Genomic DNA, 17,018 nt, shown 5'->3' on the forward strand with positions numbered 1-17,018 from the left:
TTAATCTAGTCTGTTCAGTATACTAAGTCAGTTCAGTAAACTATGAATTGTGTAAAAAAAATTTTTTTTTATTCTCACAGACCCTCCTGTGATGAGAGTTAGGCCAAGAGATACACCGATAAGCTTACCTGAGGAAAGATTTTAAAAATGCTTGCACTCTGCGTTTATCACTCTGGCTCTGCACAATTTGCGCTGGCTTGATTAGTCTCCAGGCTCAATTCAATGTGCTTGTTTAACGTTAAAAGACTCTCTTAACCTAGGTACCTGGGTGCTGCCTATTTCCAGATGTTTCCTCTGCACATGCTCTGATCTTTATATGAGGTCCTGCTCCAAAACCCTCAACCTCAGGGGGAAAAGTTGGTGTCAGCTAGGGCTAGGACTTTTCTATTGTAGCACTTTCCCTGGGGAATGACTTGTTGAGTGAGGTGACATCCATCAGCCCCCATCCCTATACTGGTTCTGGTGGCTGGAGAAAGCCAACAACATACAGAGGGTCACTGGTAAGACACTACTCTCTCCATACAGGGAGTATAATGTAAAGATGGCCATAAATGTTCAGCAGTGACAGCAAGAGCCTCAATTTATATAATCTGCCACATGGGGACCCAACATGGGACCCCATTACATGAAACATGGGGGCTAGAATACTTTTCTATGCATGGAATACGTGTTCAAATCTTCACAGCACTTTGCTAGTGAAAGCTCCACTAAATTGTGCTGATGGAGTGCTTAGAGGCAGGCTGTGAATTATTAAAACAGAGGTCCGTATGCTCTGCAGTCGTGTGCCCCCTGAGTCAAGCAAAAAATGGATTAAGACTCCTTAAGTGTAACTAAGCTATAGCAAAAGATAGACTGTTCAGTTGGCAACACTCACTTCCTCATCTGGGAATTTGGGGTAAGCCAATCAATGAAAATAGGAGTGAACAGAGCCAGTCATATGCCCCCTCAGAGCTCCTACGGGATCCTAAAAAGGGCTCCAAACACACAAACACACACACACACACACACACACACACACACACCAGCCTGGTTAAAACTGGATGTTGTTCCATTGACTCAGAGGCACAAATCAACAGCGACACAGGCAAACATATATATATGTTACAATGATTGGGCAGAGGCAGTGGGAACAGAATCCTGCTTCCCTAGATCCAATCAATGATTTCACTAGATGAGGAAGATCAAGCAGGATTTTGTACATCCTTTGCATAACTGTGGGCATTGTTGTTGCCATGCCATCATTATTGGCAGCCATTTCATCACCCAGCAGCATCTAGCTGGCCACTGCTTAAATCAGAATACTGTTGAACTCACCTATCAAGGTCATTTTACAATCTTGTAACGGTTCTTTGAGGGGCATCTGATCTCCTGCAGCCCTGTTACATGAAAACTGGCATTGGGCAAAGCAAGGCTGCTGCCTTAAGCAGATTCTGGGAGCTGTGTGGAGCAGCCCTCCTGAGCCCTGCAGTTGTTTCCCTCTGCTGGAAGACAGAGAGGTATAGTATATGCCATACAGACAGAGCTATATGTGCTTCTATACCACCCTCAGGTATGGTGGAAGAAGCCTCAGGCAGCAAAATGTCTTGGGCCAGCCCTGAATGCAGTAAGCCATCTGAATGGCATGCTTTCACTCCTTTAAGGAACTGGTAAATCAGATCCAGGGAACTGGGGAAATATATGCTTTCATTGTATGTTATGTTTTGTTTTCTAAGCCCCTCCCCCCCCTTTCTAACCCCCTGCCTCAGAGAGAGATATTTTCACCTCCCATGGCTGGCACGCGAAAGCCGGCCTTGCCAGTCACAACCAAGAGGCTTTTTCCGCGGCCAGCTGGGATTGTTCTGACAGTTTTGCCTTCTCGTCACATCATCCTGTCATCACCCTCCTCCTCTTCCTTAGATCAGCCTCCCATTTTTCGGCATTAGGGGTCAGGGTCAAGACGTAATGAGGAACATCACAATGGAAGGACACTTTTTACCTCAGCGGCAGAGAGGGATCTGGAAGTTATGCTGTGATCCAACGGCCAGCACTGGAGGCAGCAAAACACAGTAGTGGGGGGGGGGGACGACTCCATATGCTGAAACAAGATCTGTCCACCCAGTTTAAAAACTATGGGAATGTTAATGGTCATACATAAATATGACGCACACTCTTTCTCTCTCTTTTTCTACAGTATAATCATCCTTTCCAGACAAACGCACTTCTATCAGTCAAAACTGCTGGATGCTAATTAGGGCATTTGAAACAATGCTACATATGATTTGTGCAATTCTGTCCACTGGCAAGAACTTTCTGCTGATGGATTAGAATTTGCATTTTTGCTCATTCTTAAGAGCTATAAAGGGAGGGCACAACTTGATGCAACACTTGTGCTCAGTGGCTCTTACTTCCTATTCATGTTTTTTTAAAAACTGAAAAGCAGCCTTGGATGCCCAAATCTAGATTGGAGGAGCAGCAAGCAAGCACTGATTGCTTCTTTCCTGTAAAAATGGTACAGGGCTGCCATGCCATGCACAAGCTGCTTCCATAACAGCAGAAGAAAATATATGGGGGCCCTGTATCTTTTTCCCTTGTGGGGAGAAAAACAAAACGGAGGGCACAATTTTGAGCTGGAAAACAATGGAACAGGAACAGGGCTGCCAACTTGAATAAAATACAGTTGGGGAAGTAAGCCCCCCTCTGCATAATTGATCACAAGACACACACATGCACCATTTGAATGGCAATGTCCATGAACTTGGGGTAGGGCCCTCAAATATTTTATCGGGAGGGTTGAATGGACCTTGGCTGCTAGGAGTTGGCTCCTATGAACAGGAAAGTGTTCAACAGCCACTAGCTCTTCCTTCCTCATAATTGGCAGTGTGCCAAGAGCTCCTATTGTTTAAACATGCACAAATTCACCCTCATATAACTCCATTTAATTTGGCCCCAGCACTGAAGAATCAGAAGTTCGTGGGGTTAGCTGGGGCATCTCCAGTCCTATATGGGAAACTCAAATGACAATCTAGCTACGCTAATTATGGAAAGAAAGAACATAAGAAGAACCTGTTAGATCAGATCAATGGCCCATCCAATCCACCATCCTGGTCTCTGGGGCCAACCAGTTGCCTGTGGGAAACCTGCAAGCAGGATTCGAGAACAAGAGCAATCACCCCTGTGGTGGCAGTAATGCATCTGCTGGAAACCTATATATTTTTAATCCATATAACTCTGGGGGCAAAGAGGGGGGTTATTTTTAAATATGCTTCTTAAGAGAAACAGTTCAGTTCACGTCATTGTCAATACAGTCCAGATCACAAAAGGATGGACTTAGACCTCGGAAACTTGAATTCCAGTCACAGTTCTGGCATGGCTTCAACAGCTGGCCTTGGTAAAATCAGTACTTCCCACTCTAGGTATCAACCAGCAGTGGTCAACATAGTGTCCTCCAGATGTTGTTGGACTCCAACTTCCATCAGCTCCAGCCAGCATGGCCAATTTTGTCTGGGATGGTGGGAGGTGAAGTCCAAAAATGTCTGGTTCACAGACCAGATGAACAAAGAAATGTAAAGCATCTTCTATTATTGGAGAGCATACTACAGAACTTTGGGGGGGGAAATATAACAAGAAGCTTCTTATACATCCTTAATATGGAGTGAAATTAAACTAGACTTGAACCAAAACTACATATTCTTTTGCCAATGTTTTCTCAAGCCCTGACAAACTCTTCCTATTCTTAGCTCCTTTCCCCCCAGCTGCTCTTAGTCATCCACACTGCCCATATTTCACTATATGCTCAGCTGCCCTCTCTGGCCCTCAGTGATGTCACCATGCAGCTAAATCTGACTGGCTGCATAACGTTATGATGTCAACCTCTTCACCATGGAACCCCTGACTGTATGAGATTACCTACGTGACTTACTCCAGGGATGGAAGAAACAACAGCTTCAGCAAGAGAAAATGATGCCAAACAAGCTTTTTAAAAAGGTAAAACATTGCAAAACATTTCCCCCTCCCCTGGAGAAATTTCTACACCACCCAAATTCTATTTTCAGGTAGAAACCAGCACAACTGGACAATATTTGGGCAGAGCTCTACAGAAAACCTCATGCCCATAATCATTAAATTCCTGTCTGGATTTATTTCGTTCCCATCACACTGCCTCACATTAGTTCAACAGCTAGCAGCCATCTCTTACTAGGAAATGTACAGAAAAGCAGAGGGGAGGCATTCAGCTTTAGAAATGAAGGGAAGTGGGCGAGATGGGAAGCAGGCCATTGTTAGCACCAACTCCTGGAACAAAATGAGAGACTAGGCAGATCCATCCCATCCTGAGGGAATGCACAGTAAAACATCTGACTTCATGGAAATATTTCAATTTGCTATTTTTGGAGCAAATATGAATTTGTCAGAATTACTGAAGCAAGGGGTTTTTCCCAGCTCTCTCCTGAAATGGGGGTGGGCACAGCTGAGTAGATTGAGGGGAAATGTTTCGAAGTGACAAGAACCATAATTTACATCTTAAGTTGTCAATTTAACCATCTTCTTTATTTGTTCCCAGTTTTCATTCTCTTCATCCAAGTCCTTCAGCAGAACAGCCAGTTCTCTCTGGGGTGGCAAAGTACAGAGAAAATATGGAATAGCAAAATAAATATAATAGTGGGGAGGGAGCACATTTCCTTCCTTTCACTCCTACATGTCACAAATGGCTCAAAATTATTCATCAACTCTCGCCAATGTCAAAACTATTGTTGAGGGGGAGCAACACAAGTCAGCAGCTAGTTAAATATTCACACAGGGAGGTAATATTTAGTATACCATCCTCTCCACGGTGGAACACAAAATGTCATTTGATTTTAATTATATCTTAAATCAATTTCCATTTGTCTGCTTTGTTTTCTGCTGGTGCATGTTGTTAAATCTTTTTTTATATATTTCAAAGCACATCAGAATTAACAAGCCTGAAGATCAGGGATGCCACCAGCAAAGACTAGGGAATAATCCTATGCCCACCTGTGTGACAGGGAGAAATTCACCTGAAACAACATATTCCACTCTTCCAAAAGTGTAAAGGGAGAAGCACAGGAAGCTGGATCTCTCCCAAACTCTGATACAACAGCTATCGTTAAATTTAAAAGGCCCTTTAACAACTGTAGCAACCTCAGCAACCTGGAAAGATTTTAAGAAGGGGCTCATTACCCGTGAATTTCCAGGTAAACCCAGGAGTATTTTACGCCAAAACTGTTTAATTGGAAGATGATTATAAACATACAATCAAGTGAACAGTGATATATATGGACTTCTCATGATATGGCCTCAGCTAAGCTGTTAAAAGCTTGGAAAACAAGATAACAAGTTTGTTGACCAGCATTAGCACAACAGAAGCAAGTTACAGGTCCGTGTGACATCTGCCATTAATCTAGCCCTAGAGACCAAAAGGATAGTTCTCAACCATTTTAAGCAGCAGACTCTGGAGACATAGCTGCACATTTGCAAAGCTGAGTTAACTCAAAATATAGTGGGGTTTCAGGATCATAAACTTCCCACTCCTGTCACCATGCATTCTATATAATGCAACACCTGGATAGCTCAGTTGGTTAGAGTGTGGTGCTGATAATGCCAAGGTTGCAGGTTTGATCCCTGTATGTGATAGCTGCATACTGCTGCATTGCAGGGGGGGTTGGACTAGATAATCCTTAGGGTCCCTTCCATCTCTGATTCTATATAATGTAGCCGTTACTTCAAATTAAGGTTGAGCAATAGCACATTTTTCATGGTCATTTCCTGCAAATGCCAGGGAAGCACTGTCTGCAACTTTGGGGAAGTTGGATACATTTCTTACTTCATTTGTTCAAAGAGGACCTTGCCATACTAGATATGGCATATCAGAAGGTTGTTGGGGGAAGAAAATAAATGTAGATTACCCATATAGGGTAATTACATGGACTTGGCTGGATCCCTAGATTCAAAGCACAGAGCTAAACACACTCTCCAGTTGGAGAGCTCCAGCAGGGCTTAAAAGTTCAGCAACAGTGAAGCCTTAGGAATACAGGCTGCTAGACCCTTTTAATATCCTGTTTAGTCTGCTAATAGCACTTTCCCATTTCTACCCCTCTCACAATGTATAGACCACACCGTTAGTAAATTTAAATGCTTTACTTACTACTATCAAAGGTCAGATTCATGAGTTATTTCATGCAGCAGCAAGAAGAACAAAATTATTGGGCTAAAAACGTATTTTTGTGCATGTGGCCTAGACTTGAAGCAGTACCAAGCCCAGACATGTTTCCTGGTCATCAGGACATGATGAAAGAGAGTGAACAAAGAAACTTCAGTTACAGATAGGTAGCCGTGTTGGTCTGCCATAGTCAAAACAAAAAAATTCCTTCCAGTAGCACCTTAAAGACCAACTAAGTTAGTTCTTGGTATGAGCTTTCGTGTGCATGCACACTTCTTCAGATACAACTCCTCATTCACCAAAGATGAGGGGGCGTGACCTAACTGAGTCTAGCAATAAAATTCTGTGGTTTTAACCCATTCGTGCATTAACTAGCCCTAAGCTTGCTAGTTATATTTGGCTGCAATTTCTCACAAAGGTTGCATCAGTCTTCCTTTTAACTATTACAAAAATCTGGTCACTGCAAGCCGCCATATTTCCTTTTTTAAAACCAAGAATTTGCCTAGAAACAATATTGCTACTGGGCCATTATCGGTTAAGAACAGTGTCTGTAACTATTAAAAGGAAGACTAATGCTAACCTCTGCTGCCTTGTATTTATTACAGTAAGCATCTCCCTCCCTTTGCAAAAAAAAAGAAATTAAAGAAATAAACAGAACCCTTGAAGATCTCTCTCTCACACACACAAATCTTCAAGCCTGGCTTTCACCCATTCCAAAAATGCAAAACAAAAACAAACCAGGGCTGAAAGCTTCAGGTCAACATTACTTCAACCACATCTAAAATAGGGGGAGGCAAGCAAATGCTTCCCCCCGTGCAATGAGTTTAGCTTTCTCTACAGGTTTTGAGCTGACTGGCATTCAAACAAAGAACAGGCACTTTAATATGACTGTTTAAAGAAAACACTGTGTGTGACTGTGACCTCACAATAACCATATAGCTCCTGGCCGGTCACTCTATGTTCCCATGGGCCATTTAGAGTAACGACTTCATTTCCTACAAGCCTCCATTATACATGTAACTAGGTTTAACAATGGTGGCAAGCAGAAATCTCAGGTACACATCTCTCCTCAGCAGGGTCTGGTTACTAAGCTATTACAGAAAATGAGGGTGCAATCTTGGGTGCAATGACAGGGAGAGACCTCTCAAAGGCTTGTTATATACAGTCCATATCGCCCATCCATTTATTTGCCCAGAGTCCAAGATTACCAAGATGTGGAATGAATTGCTACTTCGGGGAAAAAATCAAGCCATTCTCGAACAGCAGAAAACAACACTTTTCAGGTGTAGGTACATGCAAATCATCATACTTCACTTTCATTGCAAGCTGCTTTGAATCTAAACCAAGGATCACCAAGGCTTAGCTTTAAGAAACTTCTCCGGACACCAAGGTTCTTTTCTGGGCAACCCTGAAGGCAGTGTGGGGCAAATGAGTGCATTGCGGGGGGAGGTATTTTACTTTACGGGAAATTGTCCTTTTAATTTGTGACATGATAGACGGTGACAGCCTCTGCTTAATACAAATGACAGCTGGTTTTAAGAACAAGATCCATTTAAGAATAAGACCCTCTGAAAAAGTCAGTGAACAAGGTAGGGCGAGTGCTCATATGAAATAGCCCCCCAAAGTCTGCTCACTCAAGATATTTCCCCAAACGAAGGTGAATTATTCATGCATAACTGCCGTATAATTGCTTAAAGGTAAAGGGACCCCTGACCATTAGGTCCAGTTGCGGACGACTCTGGGGTTGCGGCGCTCATCTTGGTTTATTTGCCGAGGGAGCCGGCATACAGCTTCCGGGTCATGTGGCCAGCATGACTAAGCCACTTCTGGTGAACCAGAGCAGCGCACAGAAACACCATTTACCTTCCCACCGGAGTGGTACCTATTTATCTACTTGCACTTTGACGTGCTTTCGAACTGCTAGGTTGGCAGGAGCAGGGACCGAGCAACAGGAGCTCACCACGTCGCGGGGATTCGAACCACCAACCTTCTGATTGGCAAGCCCTAGGCTCTGTCGTTTGGAAAACCAGTCCCCCATGATAATTTTGTGAGAAAGCTGGTAAAATGTGGACTGGACGAGATAACTGTTAGGTAGATTTGTAGCTGGTTGACGGACCAAACTCAAAGAGTGCTCACAAATGCATCCTTGTCATTCCTTGTCACTCCCCCGGGGGGGGGGAGTGACAAGTAGGGTGCCTTTACCTACCTGGTGCTTTTCAAATTAGAATGTAAAAGCCCCACTGAGCGAGATCAAAGACACATCTAGCCCAGCATCTTGCTCTCACAGTGGCTAACCAGATGCTATGGGAAGCCCTCAAGCAGCACATGAGTGCAACAGCATTTTCTTAATATACGTGTAATTCAGCTGTGTATCTCCTCTGATACTGGAGGCAGGACACAGCCACCATAGCTAGAAGCCATTGATATCCTCAGTGAATTTGTCGAACCCTCTTTTAAAGCTTTTGAAGTTGGTGGCCATCACTACATCTTCCCCACCCAAAAAATGTTTTGGGCTACTGTTGTGCTACCTGGGAAGGATGTGATTTGTAGTTCAAAATCTCTAGAGGGCACCAGAGGTTGATGAGGGCATGTACCATCTGCATCTGTGTACCAACTGCATCTTGCTCACTTTGTGAGATTCGAGAAGACAGCCATATATCAATATAATCTTTTTTGTTTAGGTTTATTGATCAGTTTTTCCTTTTTAAAAAAATATGGAATGGAGTGACTAAGCTAGGCCTGGCTTGTGCTATTTGTTGGTTTGAATAAGTGAAGCAAAACAAAAGCTGCCTGTGTTGACCTGATCATTCATCAAACCCTCGGTTCCTGAATTTTTAATTTAGCCTGGAAGGAAGCATAGCCTCTCTCAGTAAATGGATAAGGAGGGCAGGAGAGCAGAGAAATTGGCATAGATAGCCAAGAAATGCAATCAGTGTGCCAACTCCACACCTTAACCCTCTTTGAATTTGTTCATCTTCATAGCCTTTAGCCCAGCCTTCCCCATTAGCCTGGTGCCTTCCAGATATTTTGGATTACAACTCCCATCACTCCTGACTATTGACTATTCTGGCTGAGGCTGTTATGAGTTGGGAGCCCAAAAAGTCTGGAGGGCATCAAGTTGGAGAGGGTTGCTTTAGACCGTGTGTTTTCAAGTCCAGATCCATTCAGTTTTAGGGAGACGGACAGAATTTCACAAACACAAGTATTAACAAAGTTACATTGTTACGCTTAAGAAAGGGGGCAGGGACAGAAAGGGAATAAATCTAGCTTAAAGTAAGATTTGTATTTCAAAACTGACTGAAATCAAAAGAGCAAAGAAAGGTGCTCACATAATCCTCAAAATGAAGGAGAACAAACCTGGTTTAGGAGGGGAAAGATGTCTCATCTGATTCAATAGGCATAAATAACAGTACAAAGTAGAATAATGGACTAAAATAGACTATGGAAATGTTTGAAATTATGTTGCCAAGAAGAAAGTAGAGGGGAGGCGGAATATAGGAACTTGTGCAATTGCCCAAAAGTAACTGAGGGAATTTTAAGTGTTGAAAGCACTGAACAATAACCTGAAAACTATGATCAATATTTCAAAAGAAGCAAAGAAACATAAGCATGCATTTCTTGAGAAATTGAGTACAGGCACTTCAGGAGTCAAACACAACTACTCAGTTTCTGTAAGTAGGCATTCCAGGACCGCAATCTGATCACATACACACACACCCCGGGCAAAACTTCCCTGCCATGCCAATGGCAGCTCCTTTGATAGATGAAGACCATCTGACTTTCCCATCCTCAAAATCATGTAAGTCGAACTACAACAGGTGTAGTCAATTGAGCATCATTAAGGTATTAATGGACTCCAACTCCTATCAGCCACAACTAAAGAACAAAGGTCATTGACATGGTTCTACTGTAGCAAATGCTAATCAATTCTCATGAGGATTTTTTTTTTTTTGAAAAGTTACTGCACAAAGTGCTTTTATTGTGCTGGTATACAGTTGTCTTAAACAGGTCTTCACTGGGGCTGTTGATAATAATTTATTTATACACTGCTCTTCTGTGTTTGTACTCCAAGTGCCTACAGCAAGATGCACATAAAAAAATAAAGCAGGAAACACAACAGGTTGTATTAGGATCTTTTAAACAATCAAATCGCATGGTAAGCAGAGCCATAGAACATCTCCATTTGCTATTCCTTAAAAACAATATTAAAACCTCTGCTCCCTCCATCTCAGCATATTTCCCTTCCCATTCATAGCCCAATCTGATGCCTCAGGCAGTTCCCAAACACGAAGCACTTCTAAGAATGGAGTGGATGTGTCTGCAATGAAGGATTGTGGGAGGACAGTGCAATTCCACTCTAGCCCATGTTGCTGTCACCAGACAGCAGCAGAACTCTAAAAACCCTACTGGTTTCCTCCAGCGGGGTTATCAGTCATGACCAAAGGGATGGCCAACACCAAAAGGCAAGAGCGGAAAGGGAGACTGACTCAGAAGAAAGATCATCAGTAATATCACAGGATGCATAGTCACCTTTTCCCTGGACAATGTGCTGTTGGAACAGAGGTGAAATGTAGGTCTTCTCTTGGATGCTTTAGGGATTGTTCATCCCCAGTCTCTTCTATGAGATACTTACAGTGCTATAAATTGTGAGGTTCCCACTGCTCACCAGAATCCCTGATGAAATATCATTTTTTTAACTACCTTCCCAGGAGTTTAGAAACTGCATTTTCTGCCAGCCAAGACACTGAGATCCACAGCGTAAGTGGGAAGCAAGATGAATGCCATGAATTTGGAGAATGCACTTCCTTCTCTGCACCACACCTCCGGTTTCTCAGCCTAGGGTGAGTTTCCCAACACAAAGAATCACAAGGATGAGATGCATACCAACCCTTTGAGTCATCTTCACCAGTGACATAAGAAAGGCGATCTCTTGCCCACACAGCAAGCATGCCACGGAACAGTTCATCTGAAGTCCACAATCATTTACTAGTATGATGGATGACAGTGCCTAACATTGCTCATATAACAGAGAAACCTGTCCAGAGTTCAAGATAGAATATGCTCTGAACTTTGCAAACAGACTAGGATGGTAAAACACCCTCCAAATCTATCACACATGTAAGACCCAGCAAAGTAACTTCTGAGGAACATGCTGGTTCTACTGGCCATGTAGTCTCTCCCTTCTCAGTGTGGGATTTCCCTCCCCCCATCTCCTTCCATTGCCACGCACTATGTACCTAAGACAAAATGCATGCTATTTTGTTTTAAGAGAGGGTGCTATATCCTCATAAATTATCAGCCATAAATTAGAACAACTTTCAGGACCAGACAGAAAGGCTGCAGATCTCCTTCCTCTCTGATATTTACTATTATTATTAATGACAACAAACTGTGCTTATGCTGCACTGTGCAGCCTGGAAGCACTTTGCAGCCATTAATTAGTTTGTCTTGTTTCTCTGGTGACCATCTGGATCACCATCAAATTAAGACATGATTGGAAAACAGCCTCAAAATGTGCAAAATAAATTTGCTCTAGGAAGAATGAATGGAAGTATAAAAGGGGTTTAATTGGAGCTGGTTCATACAACTGTTCTATGGCCTTCCTCCACCCAACATCCGGGGTGATGTTTTGCCACCCCAGGTGGGAAATTATTGGGCCCCATTTCTCATTTGCTCAGCTCCCCATTTCTCATTTGCAGCCATCTGCTAAACTGGGAGCTGGGACCATTTAGACAATAATGTCACCATCTCATTTAAAACAACAACAAGAAGGAAGTGGTTGTTTGAATCGCCCCTAAGTGAGGCACACACAAAAAACAGCACCATGGATCAAAATAATTGATATTGCTCTGAAGGGCCTATGTCACCCTGCTTCCATTTACTGTACAGTCCTGGGTTACTAGGAACATTCTTCAGTGCCATTTTCCACAGGAGAATTAAGTCCAAGCTGTTCAAATCACAACCAGAAGGGGAAGACATTGGTCTGCCCTCAACCTCTAACAAGAGGGCAAGAAGCAGACAAATGCAGTGGCTGTTTACCAGTGGTGAATTCTTAACAACAAGCAATTTATATTCACTCATCAAGGAAGATGCAAGTGGAGGCAAATATTATGGTCATGTTCATTTGTTTTTTGATTACAAAATGTATGCAAATTAAGAGCAGCCATCAGGCTCCTGGAAAAATGCCAAAGTGGTTATTAGTGTCGTGAAACTGAGGGGAGGTGGCAACAGGGCACTGCATGCCTGCAAGAGAGAAGCAAGCAGCTGCCATCCAAACCCATCTGGAACAGGAAGCCACGGCCAAGCCAAAGGCTCAGGTGGAAGGTAAGCCCTACAGTAACCTGTATTTTTTAAAGGGAGGGAGGGTTCTGAGAAATCTGTTCACTCTGCAGTTAAAAGTGTGATAATTACAGAGTGGCAAGCTTCTCTGTCATTCAGGAGGCAGCATCCCCAGGAAATCTTGCTCTGTAATCAAGGAAAGAGGTGCAATCAGGCCCCTATTCAGGCTGCGTTTAGAAACAGCCCCTGTGGGAGGCAAGAGGCTTTTGAGAGGTCCCTTTGTGAAGCTGGCAGCAATGCTGCCTCCACGGTTCTGCTGCCACCAGAGGAGTTCGACACAAGCGCTTAACAGAATTTCCATTCAGCTCCACCTGCAAAACCCAAATAATGTCTCAGGGCCAGATGTGCGGCTTGGGAAGTGCATCTCCTTAAAACTGTGCAAACTGGAAACCCCTCTTCTGCGAACTGAACTGGCAGGAGATACAAGACCCTCATGCCTGCTGTGGTTACAGTTTATGTGACAGGCCTACCCAAATTAAAATCTTACAATGGAAGGCACTGGGGTTGAATGAGGTGATCTTTGGGGATAGTCCAATTCTGACGGGGATACAGGGGGCCAAACCAGACATCACAAACACACATGTTACATATGCATGGGAATGTATGCGTAAATATAAAACATGGTCAAGTGAAGATAAACCTGTGTTTGCAAACACACACCATCATACACATATGTTCAATTTCCCTAACTGTTAATTTCCACATTCTATCCAGTTCCATTATAGCCAGTTTCAGAACTATATTGGGAGATAGTGGAATACAGTGAACATTCAGCACTTATTTCCATATTATTTGCAAACAAATTATTTCTGGAAGCAAAAAACACAGAAACGAGCACCAAACTTGCACTATCTTCCACTATAGCTCCTGTAGTGGCTTTTATGTCACATTCAACAGATCACTACCATGCACAGTTATGACCCTAAGTTGTTGTTGTTGTTTTCAAAACTGACTGCACCAGTCTCCAAATGGTCTCTGACTGAACCGGTCACCTGTACATGTGATGCACTTTGCAAAATTTCTCCAAGTATTTATTTAGGAGATTTTACTGTGCTCTGAGGTTTACTAACTGGAACTGCTGTTCACATTAATGAATCTGGGATACTGTAAATGGAACTCCACTATCAGTGGGGTTCTGCTAAGTATTTATTTATATATCTTTTTCCCCCATCCACAGAATAATGAGCTTGTTGTGGTTTTGCCATCTGCAGACACAGGTATCAATCAATAGCCAAGTAATGGCCTGAACTCTGTCAAGAGAACTCATTATTTAAAAAGGTACACGTTGCATTTAGCTATTAAAACAGGAGCTATTGATCGGGGCTCATCAGCTCCCAGCAAAAGCCAGTGACCATCTGCAAAAGGAGGCGGAAATCCAAAGGTTGGCAAATGGTGTAAAAACTGGTTAATGGTCCAAAGCGAGGGTTGGATTAATGCTGATGCCACCCTGTTGAAAAGTAAAGCCATTAATAATCACGATGATGATAATAATAATAATAGGGAAATCAGAAATATGACGGTCCAGCACACCAGAATCAAAGAAATTATTTCTTCCAGCACTGAAACAAGCAGGGCAAGGTAACGAGCAGGCAAATTATTAGAAAACAGCCAAAGTCATCTGGATCCGAGTCTTCATCCAGCTAAAGGAAATGGGGATTATTTCACCCGACAGCAACTTACTGGCATGACTCAAGGAGAAATTCATCACTTGGCTTTCATTTCCTCCTGAATAGCTTTTGTGGCATGTGTTTTCATCTGTCTCTGGGTGAGGGAAGTGTTGAACCCCTTCTTTTACCTTCCTTCTTGCACAGCCTCCGGCAACGCCAAAGTGAGGATACACAGTCACAGCTCGTAACAAAGTAAGTGTAAGGCTGAGCCTTCGTCAGAAATCATGAAGAGGGAGGAAGTCAGAGGTGGGTGGAGAGAAAGAGAACCGTTTCCCAAAACTAATCAAACAACTCAAATACCAAAAACAAACAGAGGCAAAAGGGCACAATCAATTAAATCATTTCCTTGATGTTTGTTTCATACATTGTCAGGTTTCCTATGTTTTTTAGCTTGTTGCAGAACTCCTTGTGCTAAATGTTATGGCGTATATAGTGGTGGTGAGTGCTTCCTTCCTCTGAGCGCTTCTATATTAGTGGAAGATTTGAACAGGACAAAAAACAGGGTTGCAGAATTGGGGTGCGCCAAAAGTCCTTCCCCATCTCAAAACACTGAGCCTCGATACTGCATTCGAAGTAACAAAGCCAATGATATTTTGGCATTTTATCCATCTCTCCCACCAGAACTGTTCCATCACCTTCAGCCTGGTCAGATCAATCAGCATGCGCACACCTAAACGTCATTCAAAATATTGCAGATAGGATAATTTCAACAAAGCACTCGAGCTTTGCCATCTCTGTCCCAATGCCCATATACTTACTTTTTCCATTCTCCCTTGGCCACATAAAGGAGATCTGTGCTGCAACTATTACGGCATATCTCAAATGGAGGAGGTATAGGGGAATTTCTTTTTCCATTAACTAACCATTTGTCCATATTTCTATTTTTTTTAAAGGCAGATGGTAGTTGCAGGCCCTGGTGGGGTGGGTAAGAGTAATGAATTCTACAATTCTGCCAAAAGCACAGAACACAGGAGAATCCTTAATAACCAAGCTGTGAATGTGCAACAATAAAATGAATACAGACTCAGGTTATAATGCTGGCAGTTCCTATACTATTTTGATTTCTGGTTTAATATGGCTGTCTAACAATGGGATTCCCGTATATCATTCTGAAGAGCACTAGGTCTTTGGAAATCCTAATACAGACAGTAATAAATGAGGCCAATGACCACTGGACTGCTATATGGTTACAGCAAAAACCCAGGAGAAGAATGAATGATCTCTTACCTTCAGAACAGAGTTTCCCAATGTATCCAGTGGCTGAGCAATCGCACTGTGGCTCGCCATCCAGGAGAAAGCAAGTTCCACCATTCTCGCAAGGGTTCTCTGTACATAGCCCTTCCATGTCCAGGCGGACCCCTTGGTGGCCCAAGAGTTGGGGTTCTGAATTGCCGTATTTCAGGTCCAAGATAAATCCTTTAAACGGTGGCTCACTCAGGACACTGTCGAGGGTCAAGGCAGCAGGGCGGATGTCTGATGGGACACCTCCCACAAAGAGGTCGCTGACAATATTCATGTACTGGCGCTGAGGGCGCACTTCGCCAGGTTTGGCTTCCCCGTCCAGCACAAGAACAGTCCGGAGGTGGTTGCGGCTAACCATCAAGAAGTGCAGGTTGCTGTCATTGACCTGCTTATCCGTGACAACTGTGGCCTCAGCACAGTCCACGCTGAACCGGAGCTGAATGCGCCCATCCACCAGGGACAAACAGAGGAAGTCACAGACACCGCCATCGTCAAAGTAGAGAAGCAGCCCAGCTGAGACGTTGGTCTTCAGCTGGAAGCTGAGGTCACTCCTTGTGCTTGCATCCCAGCGGAGGTAACGGGCCCACTGGCTGGGGAGCCCCATGAACTCTAGTCCAAGACAGAGGCTGAGCAAGGAGCCCAACACCAAGCTCAGCTTCAGGGTGAAAGAGGCAGAGCGGAAGGTAAAGCCCATTTTTGAAAGAAGCTTTCTTTTTTTCTCCCTTACGAGAAAAACAAAATTAAAGCCACTCACACAGAGAGGATGTCTCTGGTAATAGGCACTACAGCCGTTTAACTCCACAAGAGAGGAAAGACTTGACTGGAGAGGCAAGTTCTCCTTGCCAAGGAAAGATCTCAGCTATCCCTTAGGAGGATCCAGAGGCCTTTATCCTAGAAGGAGAGGAAATGGTGTGAGGGATTCAGAAGGTGGGTGTGTTTTGTTTTCAAAGGTTGAGGTTTCCTGCTGTGGCCTTGCGTTGCTGACCCCAGCTGTCTTCGGTGAAGGGTGGAGGGAGAGTCAATGGCCTGTCTCCAAACTCTGGTTTCTTAGAAGCAATGGGGATGGCAGCAAAGCATGGCAGATAGTGAACTCATCAAACATGTGACACCTTGGACAGAAAAACCAAAGTCAATCTTCATTGTGTACCGAAGATGATCCAGCCCCTAATTCTTCACTTCTTGGCAATCAGGCCCTAGAGAGACAATGGAAGAAAAGAGTAAAAGGGTTAATTCCACTCATCTTGCCTGTAACAGGCCAAAACAAACTTATTTACAGTGGTACCTCGGGTTACAAACTTAATCCATTCCAGAAGTCCATTCTTAAACTGAAGCCATTCTTAAACCGAGGCACACTTTCCCTAATGAGGCCTCCCGCCACCAGTGCCCTTCCACCGTTCGGATTCCGTTCTTAGTCCGAGGTAAAGTTCTCAAACCAGGACACTTTTTCCGGTTTTGTGGAGTTCGTAAACCAAATCGTTCTTAAACAGGACTGTTCTTAAACCAAGGAACTCACATTCAGCCACTAATATAATATCACTAATATATAGCCCACTCTTCAGCTAAAAATACTCAGAGCAGCATGCAACACAATAAAACCATATATTATAAATAAAAAG

At 43.4% G+C, this 17,018-nt stretch overlaps 1 protein-coding gene and 1 long non-coding RNA gene across 25 annotated transcripts in view; one reads left to right on the forward strand and one right to left on the reverse strand.

The window, feature by feature from the left end:
- The window catches only part of NRXN3 (neurexin 3), a 1,185,406-nt gene that overhangs the window by 1,102,887 nt on the left and 65,501 nt on the right, over nt 1–17,018 (reverse strand). For all 24 annotated transcript variants that reach the window (XM_081908656.1, XM_081908654.1, XM_081908650.1 and 21 more), the window contains exon 2: nt 15,388–16,595. In XM_081908656.1, the coding sequence (XP_081764782.1) occupies nt 15,388–16,096 (709 nt within the window). In that variant the 5' untranslated portion in view covers nt 16,097–16,595. The remainder of the gene's footprint in view (nt 1–15,387; nt 16,596–17,018) is intronic.
- LOC309372817 lies at nt 1,250–4,682 on the forward strand. Its single transcript, XR_014169696.1, has 3 exons — nt 1,250–1,496; nt 3,797–3,963; nt 4,538–4,682. It is a non-coding gene; the product is annotated as an uncharacterized lncRNA (long non-coding RNA).

The sequence above is a fragment of the Podarcis melisellensis genome, assembly GCF_964234715.1.
Source record: "Podarcis melisellensis genome assembly, chromosome: 1".
In the NCBI taxonomy this organism is placed as follows: Eukaryota; Metazoa; Chordata; class Lepidosauria; order Squamata; family Lacertidae; genus Podarcis; species Podarcis melisellensis.